The sequence below is a fragment of the Rhipicephalus microplus genome, chromosome X, assembly GCF_043290135.1.
Source record: "Rhipicephalus microplus isolate Deutch F79 chromosome X, USDA_Rmic, whole genome shotgun sequence".
Taxonomy (NCBI): Eukaryota; Metazoa; Arthropoda; class Arachnida; order Ixodida; family Ixodidae; genus Rhipicephalus; species Rhipicephalus microplus.
The window spans coordinates 347,207,220-347,228,621 of NC_134710.1; the positions used below are offsets into that span (position 1 = coordinate 347,207,220).

Consider the following 21,402-nt stretch of genomic DNA (forward strand, 5'->3'; position numbering starts at 1 on the left):
GCCCATACTGAGTAGCGCAAAAAAAAAGGGAAGCCATCAAGAACCAAGTGCAGGAAATGCTCAACGATGATGTAATCCAGCCATCCAACAGTCCGTGGGCATCACCGGTAGTGCTAGTCAAAAAGAAGGACAACACTCTGCGGTTTTGCGTTGACTACAGAAAGCTAAACCAAGTCACAAAGCGTGATGTTTACCCACTTCCTCGGATCGATGACGCCTTGGATAAGTTACGCAATGCTCACCTCTTTTCATCATTGGACTTAAAAAGTGGATATTGGCAGATCGAGGTGGACGAACGAGATCGCGAGAAGACGGCGTTTGTGACCCCAGACGGACTATACGAGTTCAAAGTGCTCCCTTTCGGTTTGTGCTCTGCTCCCGCTACCTTCCAGAGGATGATGGACGCTGTGCTCTCCGGACTCAAGTGGCAATCGTGTCTCGTCTAACTCGACAATGTAGTGGTTTTTCTTCTACCTTCGAGCAGCACATCCACCGACTGAGACTGGTACTGGATGCCATTCGCGTGGCAGCACTGACCATCAAACAGCAAAAGTGTCACTTTGGATTTCGTCAGCTTCGGTTCCTCGGGCACATAGTTAGTGCGGAAGGCGTCTGCCCAGACCCAGAAAAGATTGCAGCAGTTGAAAATTTCCCGAAACCGCAAGACAAAAAGGCCGTCAGACGATTCCTGGGACTATGTGCCTACTACAGACGCTTTGTTGAAAACTTTGCTAAGGTCGCTGAGCCTTTAACACGGCTAACGAAAGAAAGTGTACCATTCTCTTGGCGGGAGCAACAAGAAGCGGCTTTCTCAGAGTTGCGACGCCGTTTACAGTCTCCTCCAATACTTGCCCATTTTGACGAAGAGGCCGATACAGACATACATACCGACGCGAGTAACGTTGGCCTCGGCGCCGTCCTCGTTCAGTGGCAGAATAGAAAGAAAAGGTCATTGCTTACGCGAGCCGCACTCTATCAAATGCTGAGTCTAATTACTCAGCGACAGAGAAGAAGTGTCTCGCAGTTATATGGGCCATCAGCAAGTTTCACCCATACCTCTACGGCAGACCGTTTCGAGCAATCAGTGATCATCATTCATTGTGTTGGCTGGCAAACATCAAGGACCCTTCAGGAAGACTTGCTAGATGGAGCCTGCGTCTGCAGGAACACGACATCACTGTGGTCTACAAGTCCGGCCTTAAGCACAATGACGCGGATTGCCTGTCTCGCGCACCTGTTGAGTCTCCATCATTTGACCAAGAACAAAACATCCCATTTCTTGGAGTTCTGAATGTGTCGGAGATGGCTCGTCTTCAGCGAGAGGACCCGGAACTACGCCCGCTTATCCAATACTTGGAGGGTCACCAAATTGAGGTACCACGAGTTTTCGTCCGTGGTTTGACATCCCATGTCCTCCGGAACGACGTCCTATACAAGCGCAACTTCGTAAACACCGGTGAGACGTTTTTGCTTCTTGTACCATCATCACTGCGAGCAGAAATCTTAGAAGCGTGTCATGACGACCCATCGGCTGGCCATATGGGTAGTAGCCGCACTTTGGCCAGAATTCGCCGCGAGTATTATTGGCCGAAGTTAAGGGATGCGGTGCACCATTATGTTAAGTAATGCCGCGATTGCCAGAGACGTAAAATACCACCATCGAAACCAGCGGGTCTGTTGCAACCAATACAGCCACCAAAAGGGCCATTTCAGCAAGTGAGAATGGATTTTCTTGGTCCATTTCCTCTCTCTTTATCGGGAAAGCGCTGGATTGTTGTAGCAACAGACTACATGACTCGATATGGTGAGACATCACCTCTCGCGAAAAGAATGGCAAACGAAGTAGCCCAGTTTTTCGTCACTCAGATTGTACTACGACATGGCGCACCACAGGTTGTCATTAAAGACAAAGAAACAGCATTTACTGCCCTTTTGATGCAGTCTGTTATGAAGCTCACCTACACCGATTATAGAAAGACTACAGCATACCATCCGCAAACAAACGGATTAACCGAAAGGCTCAATAGAACTCTCGCCGACATGATCTCGATGTATGTGGACGTTGAGCACCAGACATGGGACAGTATTTTGCCTTATGCAACATTTGCGTATAATACCGCAGTACAAGAAACGACACACTTCACGCCATTTCAATTTGTTTATGGTCGGACGGTCACAACGACCTTAGACGCGATGTTACCTGCCAACGATTCGAATGAGAGTGACCCACACATCAGCGACTACATAGAAAGGGCAGAAGAGGCACGGCAATTGGCAAGACATCGTATCATTTTGCAACAAGGCTCCGATGCAAGTCGCTATAATCTGAAGCGGAGAAACGTACAGTACAACCCCGGAGACAAAGTGTGGGTGTGGACGCCTATACGCGCACCTGGCCTATCGGAAAAACTGATGCGGCGCTATTTCGGCCCTTACAAAGTACTTCGCCAGTTAGGCACGCTAAACTACGAAGTAATTCCTGAAGGACAAGTGTGCTCAACCCGACGCAGGAATCACCCAGAAGTCGTACATGTAGTACGAATGAAACCGTACTACGAAAGGCACTGAACGAGACAACTGATAAATGTGCTCAAACATCAGATAAATACTCCTTCACAAAACTGTTCGACGTCAGCGTACGCATCGGGACGATGCGTTTCAGGAGGGGGACTAATGCCGCATGTTGTTAGGCACCAGCCGAAGTCCTGCGCCGCTTCCTGCTGCTTTGAATTCTGCCACACCAACGGACAAGCCAAACGCGCCAAGCTATAAACGCGCCATGCAACGCTGGCTTCACGTGTCACCACATCACGCGCTGGACAAGGAACGCTGGCGGTTTTTCGAGGAGCAGCTTGAGGCGAGACGCAACAGAAGTTGACGAGGTTTTGACCAGTGAGCTCACAACTTTTGTGTATTTAGTTGACGGGCCAAAGTTGGCCATTATAAAATAGCTGTTTTAGCTTCCGGCACTGTATTTGTTCGTTACAATATATTGATGACTTTTTCTATCACGCCGCATTTTCACGCCTCTCCGGTTTAACCATTGATCGATGCGTGGCAGCCAAATTTATCGACAGGGTTAACAGACCGTGAGTGGTGAATAGAATCAATATAAAAGAAAGCAGGACCATCGCTTCGGCTACATATCACACTTCAACACAGCGCATTAGCTCAGTTGTGTGTAAAAAAGACGTTTAAGATGCTGCAAATGCTGAATCTGTTTTAGTTTATCGATACTTACGTGGTTAGCGTATTGTGTTCTCCCAGCCACGACGCAAGGAATTTGTACACGATAGGCTTGCGCAGGTTTGTCTTGCTCGTCAAAAGAGTCTGAAGTGACAAAAAGTCTCAATTTTGGTTAAAAATGATCACAGACCCCCCAAAAAGCACGAAGAACACGTTATCAATAAAAGAGGTCAAGTGAAAAAAATTGTAGTGCGTGTGACAGCATCACTAAAATCAAACATATCCACTGCTCTGGTCGATCACGAAGAAACACTGATTTACTGGCAGACTATGGTCTTGTAGAGCCAGGATGTACGAGACAGACGCGTCCATTTAGTAACAACGTCGACTTTATTCTGACAAACAGAAAGTCCAAAAAAGAGCAGGTGCACGCAGTTCACCGGAAGTGGCAAGAGTAAAAGAGACGAACGAGAAATAGAGAGGTGAGCAGCACGTTGCTTGAAATGTTTCTCCACAGGGTTTTATGACCGCGGGAAGCGTGGTGGCGGCCGCGTCGCTACAGATTGCTCTCCGCTTACCCCTAATTACGCATTGGCTTTTTACAACGGCCGGAAATCTTCTGCCACCGAAATACAGCGTTTTTCGCACTGGACGCGCCCAGCACCGCTGAATATGCCATCTACCACGGGGCGAACGCGGGATGAATGCGCTGTCACCCGGTTCTTGTCGCGGTTTGCAAACGCCATTACGCTATCCGGTGGTATATACTTCGATGATTCTCGTACGCAAGAAGCAAGAAGTAACACTACTCTTTACTTTGCTGGCAAGTCACTCTTTCGTAATGCATGAAGAGCAGGAAAAATCTGCCGACGCCAGTGGCGTGGGTGGGTACGTCTTGCTCTGCAAGATCACGACAAGCTCGGTCACTACTTCCACAAAATAGGGGTGTGAAGTAGGCACAAAGTAAGTTAAACTGCAGTTGCTTACAACATTAAGTTACGTTCACTGCGACATGACAAGCGAGTCGTGCTTGGGCGCCATTTTTCAGAATTCATTGACTAGCGCTCCTATCGGTCTACGGTGACCGATTTTGCAGCAGACGCCGCAAAAATCAGTCCGAGAGCGATCGGCACGGAGAGGGCTCTTTCGGCAAATCTCGCCGCCAATTTTCGGTGGCCGAAATGCTCAGTGTGAATGCACCCTTAGAGAGGACGCTGGGGCGACGAACGATTCTCAGTTGAAGTGTCATCCCAGTGAACGCGGTGCAGAGGTGGTGACGGGTCGAAGACTGGCGTGGAGAGGCCCTCGTGTCCAGCGGAGGGAGGCACAGCTAGGCAATTAAGAATGGGCGCTTCACTGAACGCTGGCTTGAGCCGTTCGACCACGATTGTATCGTGTGCCCTATTAATGTCGATGACGAAGTTAGCAGGACAGCGCTATAACACACTGAAGAGGGCCCTGGTAGTGTGGCTTAAGCGGGGCGCACATAGAATCGTACCGCACAAACACGTGTGTTGCTCTGTTTAGATTCTGAGCGATGTACACTGCACGTGGCTGGCTGCGTGTAGGCTGCGGAGATGGTCGACGTACTCTGTTGCTGTTAACTGGGTGGCACTGCCGCTTTCTTCGAAAAAATCAGCAGGCAGGCGAAGCGAAGGGCCATAAACAAGCTCGGAAGTAGAACAGGGGAGCTTCTCCTTGAAAGAAGATCTAACTCCGAGTAGCGTGAGTGGGAGCGGTTGCACCGACCCACCGGCAGGGGCAACTGTGTGCTGTGGGTGCTGCTTTGAGGTGCCGGTAGAATCTCTCGACGAGGCCGTTTGTGTGCGGATAGTATGACACTGTACGTAAGCGTGAAATAACAAAAACGTTTCAGGAGCTCCGACAAAAGGGAAGATTGAAACTGATGACCCCGGTCCGATACTATCAATGTCGGACAGCCAAATTGGGCTATCCAGGTAGAGACAAAAGCTGCTGCGTAGGTAGCTGCAGACATGTGCATAGGAGTCACTTCGGGCCAGCGGGTGAAATGATCTACGCATGTCAGAAGGTAGCGATAGCCTTGACTTGGGGATAATGGGCCAACAATGTCAATATGCACAACGATGAAACATTCGTCGGGTTGCACGAAGGGCTTTTATGGAGGAACGGGGTACCGTTGAACTTTGGCGCGCTGACACGATACACATTCAAGAATCCAGTCCCTGATGTTGGCGTTCATGCCGACCAGACAAAACTTGAAGAAATAAGCTGTTGGGAAGTGCGAATTTCGGGGGAAAAGAATGTCATAGGCATCGAATATTTGCTTACGGAAAGGGTTGGTTAGAAATGGTCTGGGCGTGCCTGTGGAGGTGTCCCAAATAATTGGCACATGTTCAAAGGCGATGGGTTCGAGCTGAAGTGCTGTGGACGCTTCGCGTAGGTGTTCAAGCTCGGTGTCTTTTCATTAGGCTGCAGCCAGATGCTGAAGTTTAAATGGAAAGGATCTTGAGGTGGAGGTTTTGGAGCAACTGCAGGTGTGGCATCCACACGACTGAAAGCGTCAGCTTGAGCGTTGTCAACACCGCTGATGTGGCATATATTAGTTGAAAGCTCCGAGATGAAGGCAAGCTGGCACACCTGGTGTGGTGTGTATAGTGAGTCAGATCGGCTGAAGGAATACGTAAGAGGTTTGTGATGTGTGAGAATTGTAAAAAAGCGGCCTTCAAGTAGGTGTCGAAATTGGCACACGGCGAGAAAGAAGGCGAGCAACTCATGGTCGAAAACGCTGTAGTTTCTCTGGGCAGAGATCATACGCTTGGAGAAAAAGGCAAGGGGCTGCCACTGATCGTTCACTTTTTGCTGAAGTACGGCCCCAATCACAAAACAAGATGCATCCGTCATGAGTGCCGAGGGGTAACTGGGATTATGGTGCGTCAGCAGTGTGGCTTCAGCCAAAGTAATCTTGATGAAGTTGAAAGCTTCTTCCGCAGTGGTGTTCCAAGGTAGTGCAGTTTTCGAGGATTTCCTACCGCGCAAATTCTCAAGGGGCTCCAACAGGGGCACAGTTCCAAATTAATTGTTGGTAGAAATTTTCAAGCCCTAGAAACTGGTGCATCTTGGTTATTGATGTAGGCTTGGGGAACTCGACAATTGCTTGCGCTTTGTCAGGAAGGGGGCAAATTCCATTGCTGTCCAAGCGGTGACCCAGAAAATCAAGAGATGACACTCTTAGCTCACGTTTTGCAGTGTTCACAACAATTCCGTTAGCTCACAGGTCCTCGAAAAGTTGACCGAGATATTGCAAGTGCTCCTCGTGGGATGAGCTTGCCACCAGCAGGTCGTTGACGTAGGCGAACACAAATGGCAGACAATGTATGACCGTGTCAATGAACCGCTTGGACGTTTGTGCAGCATTGCAGAAACCGAATGACATTCTCAGTAACTCGAAAAGGCTAAATGGCGTATTATTGCCGTCTTTAGATCATCTGCTGCAGCAACAAGAATTTGGTGAAAGGCTTTGACTAAGTCGATTTTAGAGAACACTGTTGTCCCATAGAGAGCTGATGTCAAATCCTGAATGTTAGGCAGCGGATACCAGTCGGGAATAGTGTTTGCGTTCAGCAAATGGTAGTCTCCAAAGGTCTTCAACAACCTGAATTTTTGGGGGTGAGGTGGAGAGGAGACGCCCAGCTGCTCGATGATGGTCGCATTATTCCAAGTTCCAACATGTGTTCAAACTCAGTCCTGGCTTCTTTCAGCTTATCTGGAGCAAGTCGCCATGAGCGAGTGAAAACAGGTAGACCAGTGGTGATGATATTGGGGCAGACGTCATGTTGCGCGGGTGTAGTCCAGTCAGGCGGTTGCGTGATGTTCGGGACTTCTCGAAGAAGTCCTGCGAAACGGTCATAGGCCACTGTTGTAGTTGGGGCGATTATGTTCGAGTCATGACAAACAACACCATGGACAGAGTGCAGTGTAGTAGTGTCTACCAGGTGTTGTCATTTCACGTCGACTAGCAGACCATGGTGGTTTAAGAAGTCGGCCCCAATGAGGGCACGGCGTACGTCAGCGACGAGGAAAAGCTAACAAAAAACGCGGCGCAGGCCTATAGGTTCAGAGTAAATTACCACGATTTGTATTCCGGGATCTTAGTACCGTTGACAGCTTGCAGGTAGAAGATTGGGGATATTTTTCGGTCAAAGTTTTGAGCCAGAATAATGCTAACCTCTACACTAGTGTTCACCAGACACTGCTGGCCCATGATTTTGTCCATGACGTGAAACAGGCAACTTTTGGGTTGACCTCGACCAGTTACTGCCGTCAATGGTCGGCCTACCTGTTTTTCTACCTCGAGCAAGGTTGGAGGTAGTGACGCGCGTCCTGTCCAAAATGGCGATGGTAATAGCATATCCCAGGTGGTGTGGGGGACCAAGAGCGTTGTGCGCGTCCGTAACGCGGGAAGCTTCGACAGCGGTTTCGGTAACGTGGAGTGGTGTAATGACGCTCCCCGGCACAAACCAGTTGTTCTAGGCGATCGAAAACGCGTCAATGGGAGAAACATTGTCAGATGGTGTTTGTGAAGTGGCATTCGCGCTGTTGAATGATGGCGTGACGTTGCACACAGACGGCGTGACCATCTCCAAGACCTTGTCCGCCAGGCTGGCCAAACCGTTCTTTCCAACATGGACGCACTGGCTAGTACCATTCGCACATTGCCAGCTAGGAAGGTGCTGCAGAAAAGATTTTCACAACAATTTCTCGTCAGTGGTGGTGGTGTAGGCGCTCATCAGCTGACACATGTGACGAAGAAGCTGGCTGGGCTGGTGGTCACCTAATTCCTCCGCGAAGAGCAAGTGCTGTCTGCGGGAATGCTGTGATGCCGTTGTTCGCTCAAGTAGAGCAGCCTTGAGAGTGCGTCACGGTGTGCTGGAGAGGGGTCCGGAAAGCAGGTCAGATACTTCTTCGGCAGCAGCTGGTGACAGCGCGGAAACAACGAGATTGTACTTGCCTTGGTCCGTGAGCACGCCAGAAAGCACGAATTGTGACTCAGCTTGAATGAACTAGATCGAACGGTTGCGGTCCCACTAAGCTGGTAGTCTGAGGGAGATCGCAGAGACGTCATGATCGGTCGTGCCAGTAGCTTCCGTGTTTAGGTGCGTCTCGTTGCTCTGCATGACTATACAATTCTTTGTCAGTGCCGTGAAGGCCTTCGGGTTACCAATTTGTAGAGCTAAGTTGTACAAGACGGACACTTCTTTTCAGTAACAACGTCTACTTTATTCTGGCAACCACAAAGTCAAAAATAGAGCAGGTGTACGAAGTGCACCGGAAGTGGCAAGAGTGGAAGAGACCAAGGAGAAACTGAGAGGAGGGTATCATGTTGCATGGAATGCTGCTCCGCAGGTTCTTATGACCGCGGGGTGCGTGGTGGCAGCTGCTTCGCTACAGTCTAAAGTTCTTCATAGCAAGATCAGCTACGAGCTGTTCAGAGAGTTCTGGATGGCACCGCAAGGCTCAGTATGATGGTACCAATGTGAACGGGGCCTGCCTCAGTTTGAAAGGCTGGGCTTGAAGACTCTCAATAATGTTTTGTTACTAATCAACCCTTTTTAGTAATTATTGAGTGGCGTCAGTAATGGATTTTATTGCTTCGTGAATATATTGCCGCAACAGTTTCTCTAATTCTCAAGAAACGGCGGAACATGGGGTTGTTGCATGCTTTAAGCGCTGTCTCTCTTCTCTCGTTCCCACGAGCTCCCTGGAAGCTACAAAAGGATGTATGACACTGTTTGCATCTGTTTGAAAGGAGGAGGCTAAAAAATGTGAACTTCCCACTCTGCTAGTAAACTCTCTTAGCTGCGTAGATCTCCAAGATATATCTATCATGGCAGTACATCATTATTTACAGCTTCCTATGCTCGCTGATACTGTTGATAATTTTTTACATATTAGCGACACGTAAAATAATCCGGCGAACTGCACAACACACTTTAGGGGACATACTTGAATTAGCCCGAGTGAGAAATTTCGAAAATTAGTCGGGCTCAATTCACAATCTGTGTTATACTGCATAACAACGTGAATGAATGCTACACGTGACAAAGAAAGCAACTGTCGATTTACTAATGATATTCTTCGACTTAAAAAGGCGAATGTGTTATGCAGGCTCAACGGTTGGCGGCACCATAGCAGGCCTTGTAAGCATGAGCTGCTACCAGAGGTGTACTACGTCATGATCCTTTGGACGCCACTGCTTCGGCTATCCCTCACACTTCTGGGCAGCGCATTCACTCAGTTGTACAGTTGTATATAAAAAGACATTTCGACATATATAACGACATTTCAAAAATTCCCTTTGTGTCATGCGCTACATGCTCAATTCTACCGATGTCCTTATTGCATCGAAACTTATCTGCGGCGTTCCGACTGTATTTTTCCCGGGATTAAGGCACGGCCGTCTCACATCAAAGAAATTAGAACTGGGGGAAATAATTCAGCTGTATTTTATTACTGCCGATCACCGTAACCACGTTGCGAACTCTACTAGCTCAAGTTATTCTGATCTCAAGATATAATAATAAAAGAAGTTGTTGCTTACTTAGTTCAGGTCATGAATTAAGGTAGAATTTTGTTGGGTGGCCGCAAGGACAGCGCCAGAAATTGTTTAAACGTGTATCGTAGTCGCAGAAGCTGGTCATCTTAATGCTCAACAAATAAAAGCGATGACCCGCGGACCCCTCCTTATTTTCTGCTTGGAACGAGAAAACACAGAAGCAATGACTTAGACGCTTTTATGTGCTTTTTTTTCTTGTGAGTTCATTGTTCGGGAGTGGGGAAAAAATGGGGAAAATTCACAACCTGTTCTCAACTGCATTTACCTGCACGGCATCTGGAGTGTGCAGTACTACAACCGGCGTCATCCCTAGGTAGGCTTTGAAGGTCGTTCCGCTGTACTGTTGACACACGTCGCAAATTATCTGAAAGAACACTGCATGCAACATAGAGGAGGAAAGTTACAGGAGCGTTGGGTAATGGCGGGCAAAGAAACCACATACTCGCACACTATAATAATGGACTTCCACACACTGCCTAGCAAGTTAAGAACACACAAAATCGCTGCGAAATTTGCCTAAAATTTTACACCACATATATGCCTTCTATTCTGCGTTTTGTCAGGAAAGCCATACAGTTCATTGTCTCCCGACCCCGTAGTATAGTGCTTCTTTGATAATATCGCTCTTTCTTTTACATATATGTATGAATACGTTCATCAGGCTGAATAAAGGTATATCAATTGATCTTCCGGAAAAATGCGTTCACCATAAGATCTAATTAGCATTTTTCCTGCGCTGCCGTCACTGCTGTAGGGAGCACTGTAGCAGTTCCAGGGTGTTACATTGCTTCAATCTTGTCGAGAAAGGGGGGGGAGGGGTATGTTTGCCGCGCCTGTTGCCTGCATCAGTTTCAGTTGAAGTTTATTACTTACTTAATCATCAAGTACATAACACGTCTACACAGACGAGAGTCCCAGAGTACGAACACTTAAAATGGGACCCTAAGTTAAAACTACAACAAAAGTGAATTGAAAACCATTGACAGAAGGTTAGCAGGGGATAATAATAATCCTATATGAGTCAGAACAAGCAGAAACATTCTGGAACAGTTTAAACAAAAAATGAAATATTACAATGAATAAAAAGACAGACTGCTAAACATATTATAAAAACCAATGCAATGCAAGGTCAAATACGACACATAGATTAATTACAGAATAAATTAGAAAATGTACACAAAACTACAAATTGAGAAAAATGAAAAAAAAAATTCTCCAGGAAAACTAAATATAAACCCTTACAAAAGAAGCGAAGGCACATAGAAGAAATTATTTACCATAACTAAAGTGACCAACCAGAAGTTAACTGGACAGCTTTTATTGCTGTTTCAAAATTGAAAATCTCTGTACAAATTTAAGATCAGCCGGCAGGCTATTCCAAAACTAATGGTAGAGAATTTGGATGATTTCTTATCGTAGTTAGGGCGAATGGGCGGTAGCAGGTGATTATGATTAGAAGAAAATCTGGTGGCGTTAGTATTCTTGAGGGAGCTACATTGAATATATAGAAAGGAGAGCTGCAAAAAAAGTAACTTAGAAAACATTAAATATACGTTACACTGAAACAGCGTTTTTAACCGATGAAGTATTATGCTTATTAAGGAGGCTAAAGGCATCTGAAGGCGAAGAACTGTAAAATGTAATGCGTATAATTTGAACTTTAAACATGCTCGATGGAACGAAGATAAAAATAATAATAGGTATTGCCCCAAGCGATTACGCCATACGTAATATTTAAATGAATAAATGCAAAAGTAAAGTGAAGACAATGCACGAGGTGAAAAACACTGACGTGCCTTGATAAGCGCCCGGACACCGAAGGCAGACTTGTTTTCAATATTATTTATCTTAAAATGAAACTTCAAATGGCTGTCGAATGTCACACCTAGAAATACCACAGAGTCATTCATGCGAATAAAATTATTTCCTAATGATGAGGAAATAGAAGTATTTAAGGGCTTTCGATGGGAATGGGAATTCAAAACGTTAGTTTTAGATGAAATACTAGGTAGTTCACTGTCACACCTATTATTTATATGATAAAGTGGCATATCTACGCTATTTAGTAAGGAACTCATATATTTATTAGTGTGATATACTTGTACGGTCCACGTTCAATACTTAGAGGCATGAATCAGTGACGTCTGGTAAATCTATACTGTAACGAAAAGAAAATCAATCGTCACAAAAGAGAACAAAGCGGCACTCCTTGGTTAATGATTTTAGGAAGAAAAAATGGTTCACTTGCGTATACCACGAACTTTCGGTCAGTTAAATAATTCTCTAAAAATGTAAGAGCAAGACCAATGTCGAGTTTACGATACAAAATTATGTGAGTAATGGTGTGAAAGTCTTTATTAAGGTCGAGGAAGACGAAACCAGTTAAATTAGTCCTATCAAGACTGTTGCCTAAGAAATCTGTTAGACAAAGTAGGACTAAATTTGTAGAAGTGCCGGCTCGAAAACCGAGCTGGTAAGATTTATGGGAACTTTATCTAAGTAATTAGTTAGCCTGGACACAAATAAGTTTTCAATTATTTTACTTAGAGAGGGGAAGATTAAATTGGGATGGTGGTTTGATGTAGCAGCTCTTTATTACCTTTCTTAAAAACCAGAGTTACCTTCGTACGCTTTACTATTAGCGGAAAGTTGCCAGTTTCAAAGATAAAATTATTATTGCGCATAGGACTTTGCAATATATGTTAGCGGTTAGTTCTAGGTGTTGTACAGAAATACCATCTAATTTATGGCTCATGCGGCGAGCGTTGAGTATAGTCGATGGCACATCAATTGCCCCAATTGGGAAAAATGAGGTGAATCACACAGACGATCTATTTTAGGTTGAAAAGCTGACGGCTGACTGCCCCGAGATAATGCGATATGTTCGAAACACGCAGTAGCAATCTCAGCAGGCTGGCTAAAAGTTATGCGGTCGTGTTCAATTGTAGATATAAGTGTTGGCGACTTCTGGTTCAATAACTCGTTGAGTGGTTTCTTCCGTGCAAATTCTGCTTTGTTCTGCACAAATTCTGCTTCGCAGTATCGCCCCTTTGCTTTCTGGAGAGTGTGAATGAAAATCTTACAATGCTTCTTGTACATATTGAGCAGTTAACTATTGAATGGCTGTCTTTTGTTTTTTCAGACGAATTATCTGTTTTCCTCGAGCTCTTTGGTAAATCATTGGTCATGGAATGGTTCTTTGGTGTTTTGAATTGATCTTAGAGACGAAGCTCCTTTTAAGGCGTGGGTCTGCACATCATTGATGTGTATAGCAGTAGTAGGTAGCCACCAGTGGTGCAAACTTGATCTAGAGCAGGTATGTGCCATAGGGAATGCAAGATGCGAGATGGCGGTACTTGGAGTGTTAACTATATTTACACACGGACGAACGCACGGACTGACGGACAGACAGACTAGCAGACGGCCGGATGGAATAACGGATGCACGGACGTACAGATGGGTGGACGCACGAACGGACCAACTGACGGATGAATGGATTTACGAACGGACGGGCGGACAGAAGGATGGTTGCATGGATGGACGCACAGATGGTCGCGCGGATGAATGGAAGCAAGAACGAACGGAGGAACGGAAGCACGGACGCTTCACCCCCCTCTTCATCATTGACTTCATGGATATGCCGTGATTTTTTACACCATACAATTCTAGAGGTGGTAGAAACTATCTTCGTAAAAGCAACACAAAGAAACTTAAAAGCCTCCGTAGGCTCATGATTGCAATCAAAGAGCAGTGTGAAGAAAATAAGAACGATATACAGATGCAGCACAATGTGTCAAGGCAAATGAAAAGAAACTTGGTCATTTGGTAACTTGGTGAAGTGTAGTAACGAATTACAAGCTCATGTCTTCGTAGGCTGTACTTCCTCGCTCTCTTTTTCATAATGAAGGAACGGTGGAGTATGAGATTTTGGCTGAGGGAAGAATGCTTAACAAGACGTGCATGTGTGGTCTACTGCAACTACAGTAGATAATATCATAATTTTATTAAATAAAGTTGAGGTGAGAGACCGAAATCAAACCTTGGCTTCTTTTTAAAATAAAAAAATCATAATTTTGGTTATTATAAGTGCAATTTAGTAAAAGAAGTTTTGGATAAATATGTTGTGGCACTGTTCTTTACGTTGACAAAATATAGTGGAAGAAGAAATACTTTACAGTATTTCTTCAACTAAAACTTATATGAAGACTGGTTTTATAAAGAGTATAAGAGTGCCAGACTTTATGTTACAAGAAAGAGACGCCAAGTTTTTATTAAAAGTGTTATAAAAGTTGCAGATACGTAGGCGCACAACACGTTCCCATGAAAATTAGTATAGTTTTGGTTTGTGCACTGGGATGTTTTGAAGAAAAACGCCTCAAGTAAGTTACTAACAAATTTGAATTCTACATAATAATTAAAGGGTATGCAGCAGTGAAGAGGTTGATAAGCCATTCAGGACAGCAGGAGCTGTGGTCGGAACACGTGGAGCTGACGATAACATGGCGACTTCAGAAGCGAAACTTTAAAAAAGCTTAAAGCTCCTAAAGTGCATAAGAAACATAGTATAACACCACCACTACGCGGCACGCGAAGCAGTACGCTGACCTAAAATTGGCTGAGACGTTGCTGCTTGGCGCACCGGTGGACTAGAGCTACCAAGATTTAGGTGAATTGAAGAGATGCATTCGAAAATCAGGAAAGACGTATTGAATTTCTCGTAAAGAACGCCTTTTACTGGTAAGTCTAAAACTACGAAAAATGAAAAAAAAATTGTGACCTATCCGTTTTGCAGACACCGAGTATAGAATGCATAACTCGGTCAGACCTAAGCCTGAAATTGCCAAAAGTTTGTCACGTCCCCTTTCATAACTTTAGGTCACTATGCGTCCCTCAAATTCGTCAATATGGTGAAAAGTAACCACCAGTGGCAACCCTGGTAGTCGACAGTCATGCTTAATATAAAAAAAGCAGCACTTACCACATGTGGCATCCTTGACAGAATTAGATCTGCTCTTCTCCCAGTATGTGCTAATTGAATACCAGAAAGGGATTCTATCAGATGGTCCGGGCAGTTTTCTTAACGCACTCCACTTTTGAAACCACACAACCGTGGGTCGAACGACGAATGTCCAGGCTAGATAAGATAATATAATCCAAGCAGCTGTCTCACCCAGCAAGTAAAACTTCTCGCGAGTGGACGCATAAGCAGCAATGAAGCTTCTGTTCATCGTGGCACCTAAAAAGTATTGGAACGATGCAGAAAAAGCAAGGCGCTTGGCGAGGGAGAGCTTCGAAGACAGCCGAGGAAGCAAAGGGCCTCTCGTATCAAGAACGCCTCAGTATTTCCGTCGTCGTTAGTGTAAACTGTTAAAATCAACTCGGTCACTGACAGAAGTGAAACACGGTGTCCTAAAGCACAAGTCTTCACACAGTTGTGTGGAAAGCAGCTCTGATTCGTGGGTGCGTAGTCTGTGCCGAGTCCCGTGCCATAAAGGGCTTGGATGGGCTTCGCACCACTGCATATATCATTCGATGTCATACTTTTCGCCAAAAAGCATGTGAGCTGGGATAGCAACGCATTACCACATAATGTTTTATTTTTCTCGACACTAATAACAGTGCACACTCAAACAGAGTAATTGTTGTCAACCACATTTATGGTCTCCGTAGAGGTCTCTGCTAACATGAGTAGAAATTCCGCGACTTTTCGTTGATGGTGTTGTGTTCCTCATATAAAGAAGAGGAAAATGCTCATACTGTAGCCCATGTCAGTTTTAGTAAGCAGTATGACGCTTGTTGCGCCTGAAGTTGGTGAAGTATCACCCACTTCAGAGACATTTTCCTTATGACAGACTGCGCGGAAGTGCATGCGAAAACCCAAGAACGAGCTTCTCATCTGTGAATTAAAGTCATATGCACATAAAAAATCTGCCTGTACGCGAGCAGAAGATAACATGTATTGTTCTTGCGAAGCTTCCATGACCAGACGTCATTCAAGAAGACATTACGAAGTCGCTTGGCTTTGCATAAATGGGCTCACACTTGCCAAGTGATGACACCTACACTTCGCGTGCCCTGTTATTTGGAGCCGGTCTGTCACCGAGAACATTCCTTGCGTTAATGTGTGTGTGTGTGTGGGGGGGGGGGGTGACAGGAAGGAGCTGGTATATGTCTTGCTTATGAGACTGCACGATAGCAGTTCGTAGGCATTTGTAGTTTTTTTCCTGTGCAGGGTAGCATTCAAGTTATTCCAAACTGGTTACCTTCCCGGCCTTTCATCTTGATAGTTTCCTTTCCTCATACAGACGTCTTTGAATGCCTGGTGTTTGCACTTCTGAAAATAAATGTAAGGCACTCGGCTGCTGACCCGCGGGTCACGGGATTGAATCTGGGCTTCGGTGGCTGCATTTTCAATGGAGGCTAAAATGCTGTAGGCCCATGTGCTCAGATTTAGGTGCATGTTAAAGAACCCCGAGTGGTCGAAATTTCCAGAGCCCTCCACTACGGCATCTCTCATAATCATGCGGTGGTTTTGGAATATCGATCATTTCCTGGAATGTATATATGCGTGTGATATATTTAGCACCATTGTTACAAACATTCTTGGAAACATTTCTGCGCAACCAGAGTTCACGAGAAAACGACAAGCGAGAAGGCAAACAGGCGCGAACTCACAGCAGAGCTTATTGAAAGAACGGCACAAAATATATATCCCAGGGTAGCGTAGGAGCGCTTGTGGGTTAAAGAACAAGCAAGAAGCGAAAACAAAAACAAAAGAAAACAAAAGGAGACGCCGTTGTGATGGCTCCGGAAATTTCAACCACCTGGGTTTTTTTAACGTGTAATCAGATCTGTGCACACGGGACCACAAAATTTTTGCCTCCACCAAAAATGCAGCCACAGCAGCCGATATTCGACATCGTGATCTGCGAATCAGCAGCCGAGTACCTCATGCACCACACCACCACGGCGGGGCGCTCTTTCCTATTAAGCCCACTGAAGGTGGAACGGTCTTTTCTTCAACATCTCTAGCTCTAACCGTCTGCTATTCAACATTCGCAGCAAATTTAAATGACCATTTTTGCCCGGAAATGCATGTGGCAAAATTTACTCAAGCAATAAACCCATTTCATAACACCCCCTTGTGAGGTATTTCAGAAAAATTGAACGAATTAGTAAACGACTGAATGAATGAATTAGCGCCTTTACTAAAAACAATCAACAGATAGGTATTTAAGGACATTGTAGTAGGTAGCCAATAAATCAAAGTATGGGCAAATGTAAGTCCTCATTAATGTGACCAATGTAAACTATGAATATCCTCTGGTAGCGTTGACTTTCTTTCTTGTCAATAATTGTTTTGTCACTATTCGTTCATTACTTGATCTCGATGTTGATGCGATGCTCTAGCTTTTACATAACCCGTTGAATATATTCCAAGTTCTGTGGTCAGACTCTCAGCTGCCCCTGCAAACATATTGTCTTAGTGTATAAAATACTCCGCCACAATGCGTTGGCGCAAAGAGGATTATCAGTGTAGAAGGATTGATTTTAGTACAGCGTCACTGTGGTCGCCTTCGCTTAGGAGAACGACCACTTCACTACTTAGCCGCAGGCAGTGGTCTGCACAGCTTAGTGAGCTTGGCAGGGCACGTGACATGTTACCTTCTATGGCTGGAAGTCACGTCCAGTAGCGAAAGCATGTTTGTATGTCAAGCTTCCGTGAATGTTGTGATGTCCTACACACCAATAGCTCACTAGTGGATGACGTCGGCAATGTGGAGCCAATGACGCTGTGCGTCAATGAGAACTGCATTTCATGTTCTATATGTGCAACGCACTCATAAGGTAATAAAGGCTTCAACAAAGAAAGTGGGCCACATCACTAGCACCGTAAGTGATGTTATGACGTGAGTGATGAAACGACGTATCAGGCTGTAGAATAAATATTAACGGTTTTGCAAAAGAAAGACACAAAGTATTCTTAAGTGAACTTACATCATTTTGTGTGGGCAGTGTCGGCGTTATTGGCTCTTGTTAGACTGAGGTGGTGTTTCAATTTCTTTTTCTCTGAGTGTGTCAACCATGGCTGGCCGAATAGGACTACTGCTTACGCCTAGAAAATTTTCTGCTTCACTAGAGATTGACCATTATTTCTATTCCTTGTCCAGCTCGTTTTTTTTTCTGCTAAGAAGCAGAATAAGTGATTTTAAATATGAAAACGACACTTGCGATAGACCGTGTCTACCGCTTCCATTGACTGTGATAGAAAATCGGGCGCGGGTGGCATCTGAGGATTTTTTTTTATTTTATGTTTTTCGTTTTCAGTACAAACTAAAAAATGCAGGCAAAATGAAAACACAGTGTATCGGCGATACATTTACCACACATATTCGCGTGACAGAACTCTATTCAAAATTTTACGCAAGATTTATTGAAAGTTTGAAAATTACGAAAATAAACATTGCATAAAAATGAAAATTGAGCATCGTTTCGTAGCCAGAGATTAGTGGGCGTAAGAGAATGAACGATTCACGTCTGTTTCAATCCCTTGGCTCAAACTCGACATACGCACTAAAGAAAAAAAAACGAAGGATACTTAAACTCAGTATTTAGGAATAGAACGCGATATTTTTCGGGTCCCGTTCACTTCACCGCCTCATTCACTTCGCATGCTTCATTGCTCGGTGGACAAGAGAGAATGGATATGTGTGGGACATTTGCATTAGTAAACACCAAGACGTCTACTACAAGCAAATTTTGAAGTACGCCATATGCCACTATTTACCATTTGGCAAAGTAGCGGAGTACATAATACGCGTCGGTAATTCAGTACCCGCGCTTACGTTGCTGCACGCTTTCTTGATGTGTTGTTGTTCATGCTGCTCCAGGTTTAAATGATGTTGATAATGGCCATCACCATAGATTAAGGCTGTGTGTTTGTAGTGGGAGGATATCTTTAAATCACTCACTCGTTACGCACTTGATGCGTTCGTCATGTGACATTATTGTGATGAGTGAAGAAAACGATGACGAAGTGAAAACGATGACGAAGTGAAGAAAACGATGCATTGCTGGCACGAGTACTGCTTCTCGGGGTGCGGCCTGGCCTGCTGTCCTCTTTGCCGATGACATCGAGAATCTCGGCGAGGAAGTTTCCTTGGTCAGACGTTCGGCACAGCGGCGTACGTGGCCTGGCTAATGGTCACGGTCGCGCCGAGCATTGCGTCTTGACGCAAGCTGTTCGCTGGACGGGCTGGCCATTTACAAGCATGGAGCATCGCGTCTCTGATGCGGGTTGACTGCTCCGTAGTCATACCCACACCCCCCTCCCCCAAGCATCATCATCACCATAGCGTCACACATCGAGACGCACCCCGCTCCCGATCGCCTGTCGCCGCCTCCTGCCCTGCACCTCGGCGTTCGTCGCCCCCCCCCCCCCCCCCCTATCTCATCGTGAGGTTTTGGAACTTTCCGCCTTGAACTCGCGTTCTATAGTTTTCTCATTCGATCAGACAGTTTGTTACTTATTCACCTTCGCGGTTTTTATGGTTCTATGTTCTGTTTTTATCTTTCGTGCTCTATCATAAACGTCGTGTGTATTGTTACCGCGTCGTCTCAAAGTCCATTTCTCCTCGCACGACACGCAAAACAAGCGTTGACGAAGGTTCGTCAACGCTTGTTTTTGCACTTTTGCCTCGATAAAAAATAAATTTCATTACAACTATCTATTGTCATTTGTTACGCACGTGACGCTTTTGCCCTGCAACATCATCTATTCTACCATTCTAACCCAATATGTAGCCTGTCATCGGAATTTCACCAAGGCAGTATCAGGCAGTGCCGAGTCACTAAAGCAGAAACACCTGACCACCTCGCAGAATGTGTGGGTTTGAACCCTGATATATATTGCCAGCGAAGCTGTTCTTTTTCGTAGCTTCGCAGTCCGTTGGCGTAGTGTTGGTCGCGGGGTCATTTAGCTTCGCTAGAGTGGGATTCGGTAGGAAAGGAAGGGCTGCGCAGCACCCTTATGCGCGCGGGCAAAACTCGACTGTAAGGAAGAATTAATCTGGGGACACAATTTGGCTGAGGGTGAGAACGATTACAAGAGCATCAGCTTTGCTGTTTTGACAGGGTTCGCGTATTGTAAGTGATTGCACTTTTCTTTTCGCTTGTTCGATTTTTTCGCTTATAGCTGAGGCCAACATTTCACTCACGTACAATGCCACCGATGCCCATGGCAACATGGCATCTTTTTCATCACGGAATTTTTAACGCTACCATTTTTAATGTAAGCAAAATAATAGAGTGCTGAATATTGCAACCTTGGTTAACAATCATTTATGAAGACCGTGATATTTTAAGTATTTAGAAAGTATTATGCAAGCGACAGTTCGATTTACATATGTTCGAACGTTCCACGGTAACTTGTGATGCAAGTTATATGCTGTGTGAGGAATAACTGGATTATCAATAAATGGCGGGACGGCGTTATGGTTAACCAGCAGCCACTGTCTTGCCCCGCCGCGGTGGTCTAGTGGCTAAGGTACTCAGCTGCTCACCCGCAGGTTGCACCCAAATCTGAGCACACGGGCCTACAACATTTCCGCCTCCATCGGAAATGCAGCCGCCATATCCGGGATTCGAACCCGCAGGTTGCGGGTTCGAATCCCGGCTATGGCGGCTGCATTTTCGATGGAGGCGGAAATGTTGTAGGCCCGTGTGCTCAGATTTGGGTGCACGTTAAAGAACCCCAGGTGGTCGAAACTCCCGGAGCCCTCCTCTACGGCGTCTCCCATAATCATATGGTGGTTTTGGGACGTTGAACCCCACATATCAATGAATCAAGCAGCCACTGTCTTAGAAAACACTTGCTTGTTGCTTGAAGTTAGGTGAAAAAGCTGCCAGGTGGCGTCTCAGCTATGAAACATACTGTATTACTAACTACTGGAAACTGCATTATATTCACGAAAGGATAAATGTGATAACAAAATGATGTCTGAGTACAGTGTTCTGTATGCATATCGGCTACATGTGGTATACAATGTGAGGCAAAAAAACAATGCGAGGCCTCACGCTGAGTTCATGTTGTCATAGATGAGTTATCGATTTGCTTGAAGTTTTATCGCCAGAAATGCATAAAAGGAATATATTGAAGATGATGGTAAAGCAGCTGAAATTAGAGCAAATTGGGAATGTTCAAAACTTTATTTAGAGAACAGCACACTGTTGAATTTTATTCTGTATCCGAGTGAATCATTTGATTGATATGTGGTACTTAACGGCCCAAAACAACCATAAAAATATAAGAGACGCCGTAGTGGACGGCTCTAGATATTTCAACCACCAGGGGTTCTTTAATTTATACTAAAATCCGAGCACATTGGCCTACAGCAATTTCTTTTCCCTGAAAATGCAGCCACTGCAGAGTTATTCTGTCTTTGAGTAGCGCAATTAGGATTCGGCAGAATTTAGAGTTTTAAGATTCTGACTTTCTAACAAATCATTTAACAATACTCCATGTTGTCGATTGAGCACGATAAACCATAAAAGGTAGTAAAAAAGCCACAGCTTTGCCGCAAAGGTGAAGCAATGAACACGAAAGCAACAGCTTGGAAGGT

General features: G+C 45.1%; 1 protein-coding gene across 1 annotated transcript in view; it reads right to left on the reverse strand.

Moving 5' to 3' along the window:
• The window catches only part of LOC119162010 (cytochrome P450 4V2), a 38,621-nt gene extending 23,392 nt beyond the window's left edge, over positions 1-15,229 (reverse strand). Inside the window, exons 1-3 of the mRNA XM_075879840.1 lie at positions 14,760-15,229; positions 10,047-10,156; positions 3,242-3,330 (exon numbers count right to left, since the gene is read on the reverse strand). Of these exons, the coding sequence (XP_075735955.1) occupies positions 3,242-3,330; positions 10,047-10,156; positions 14,760-15,009 (449 nt within the window). The 5' untranslated portion in view covers positions 15,010-15,229. The remainder of the gene's footprint in view (positions 1-3,241; positions 3,331-10,046; positions 10,157-14,759) is intronic.
• Positions 15,230-21,402: the final 6,173 nt, after the last annotated feature.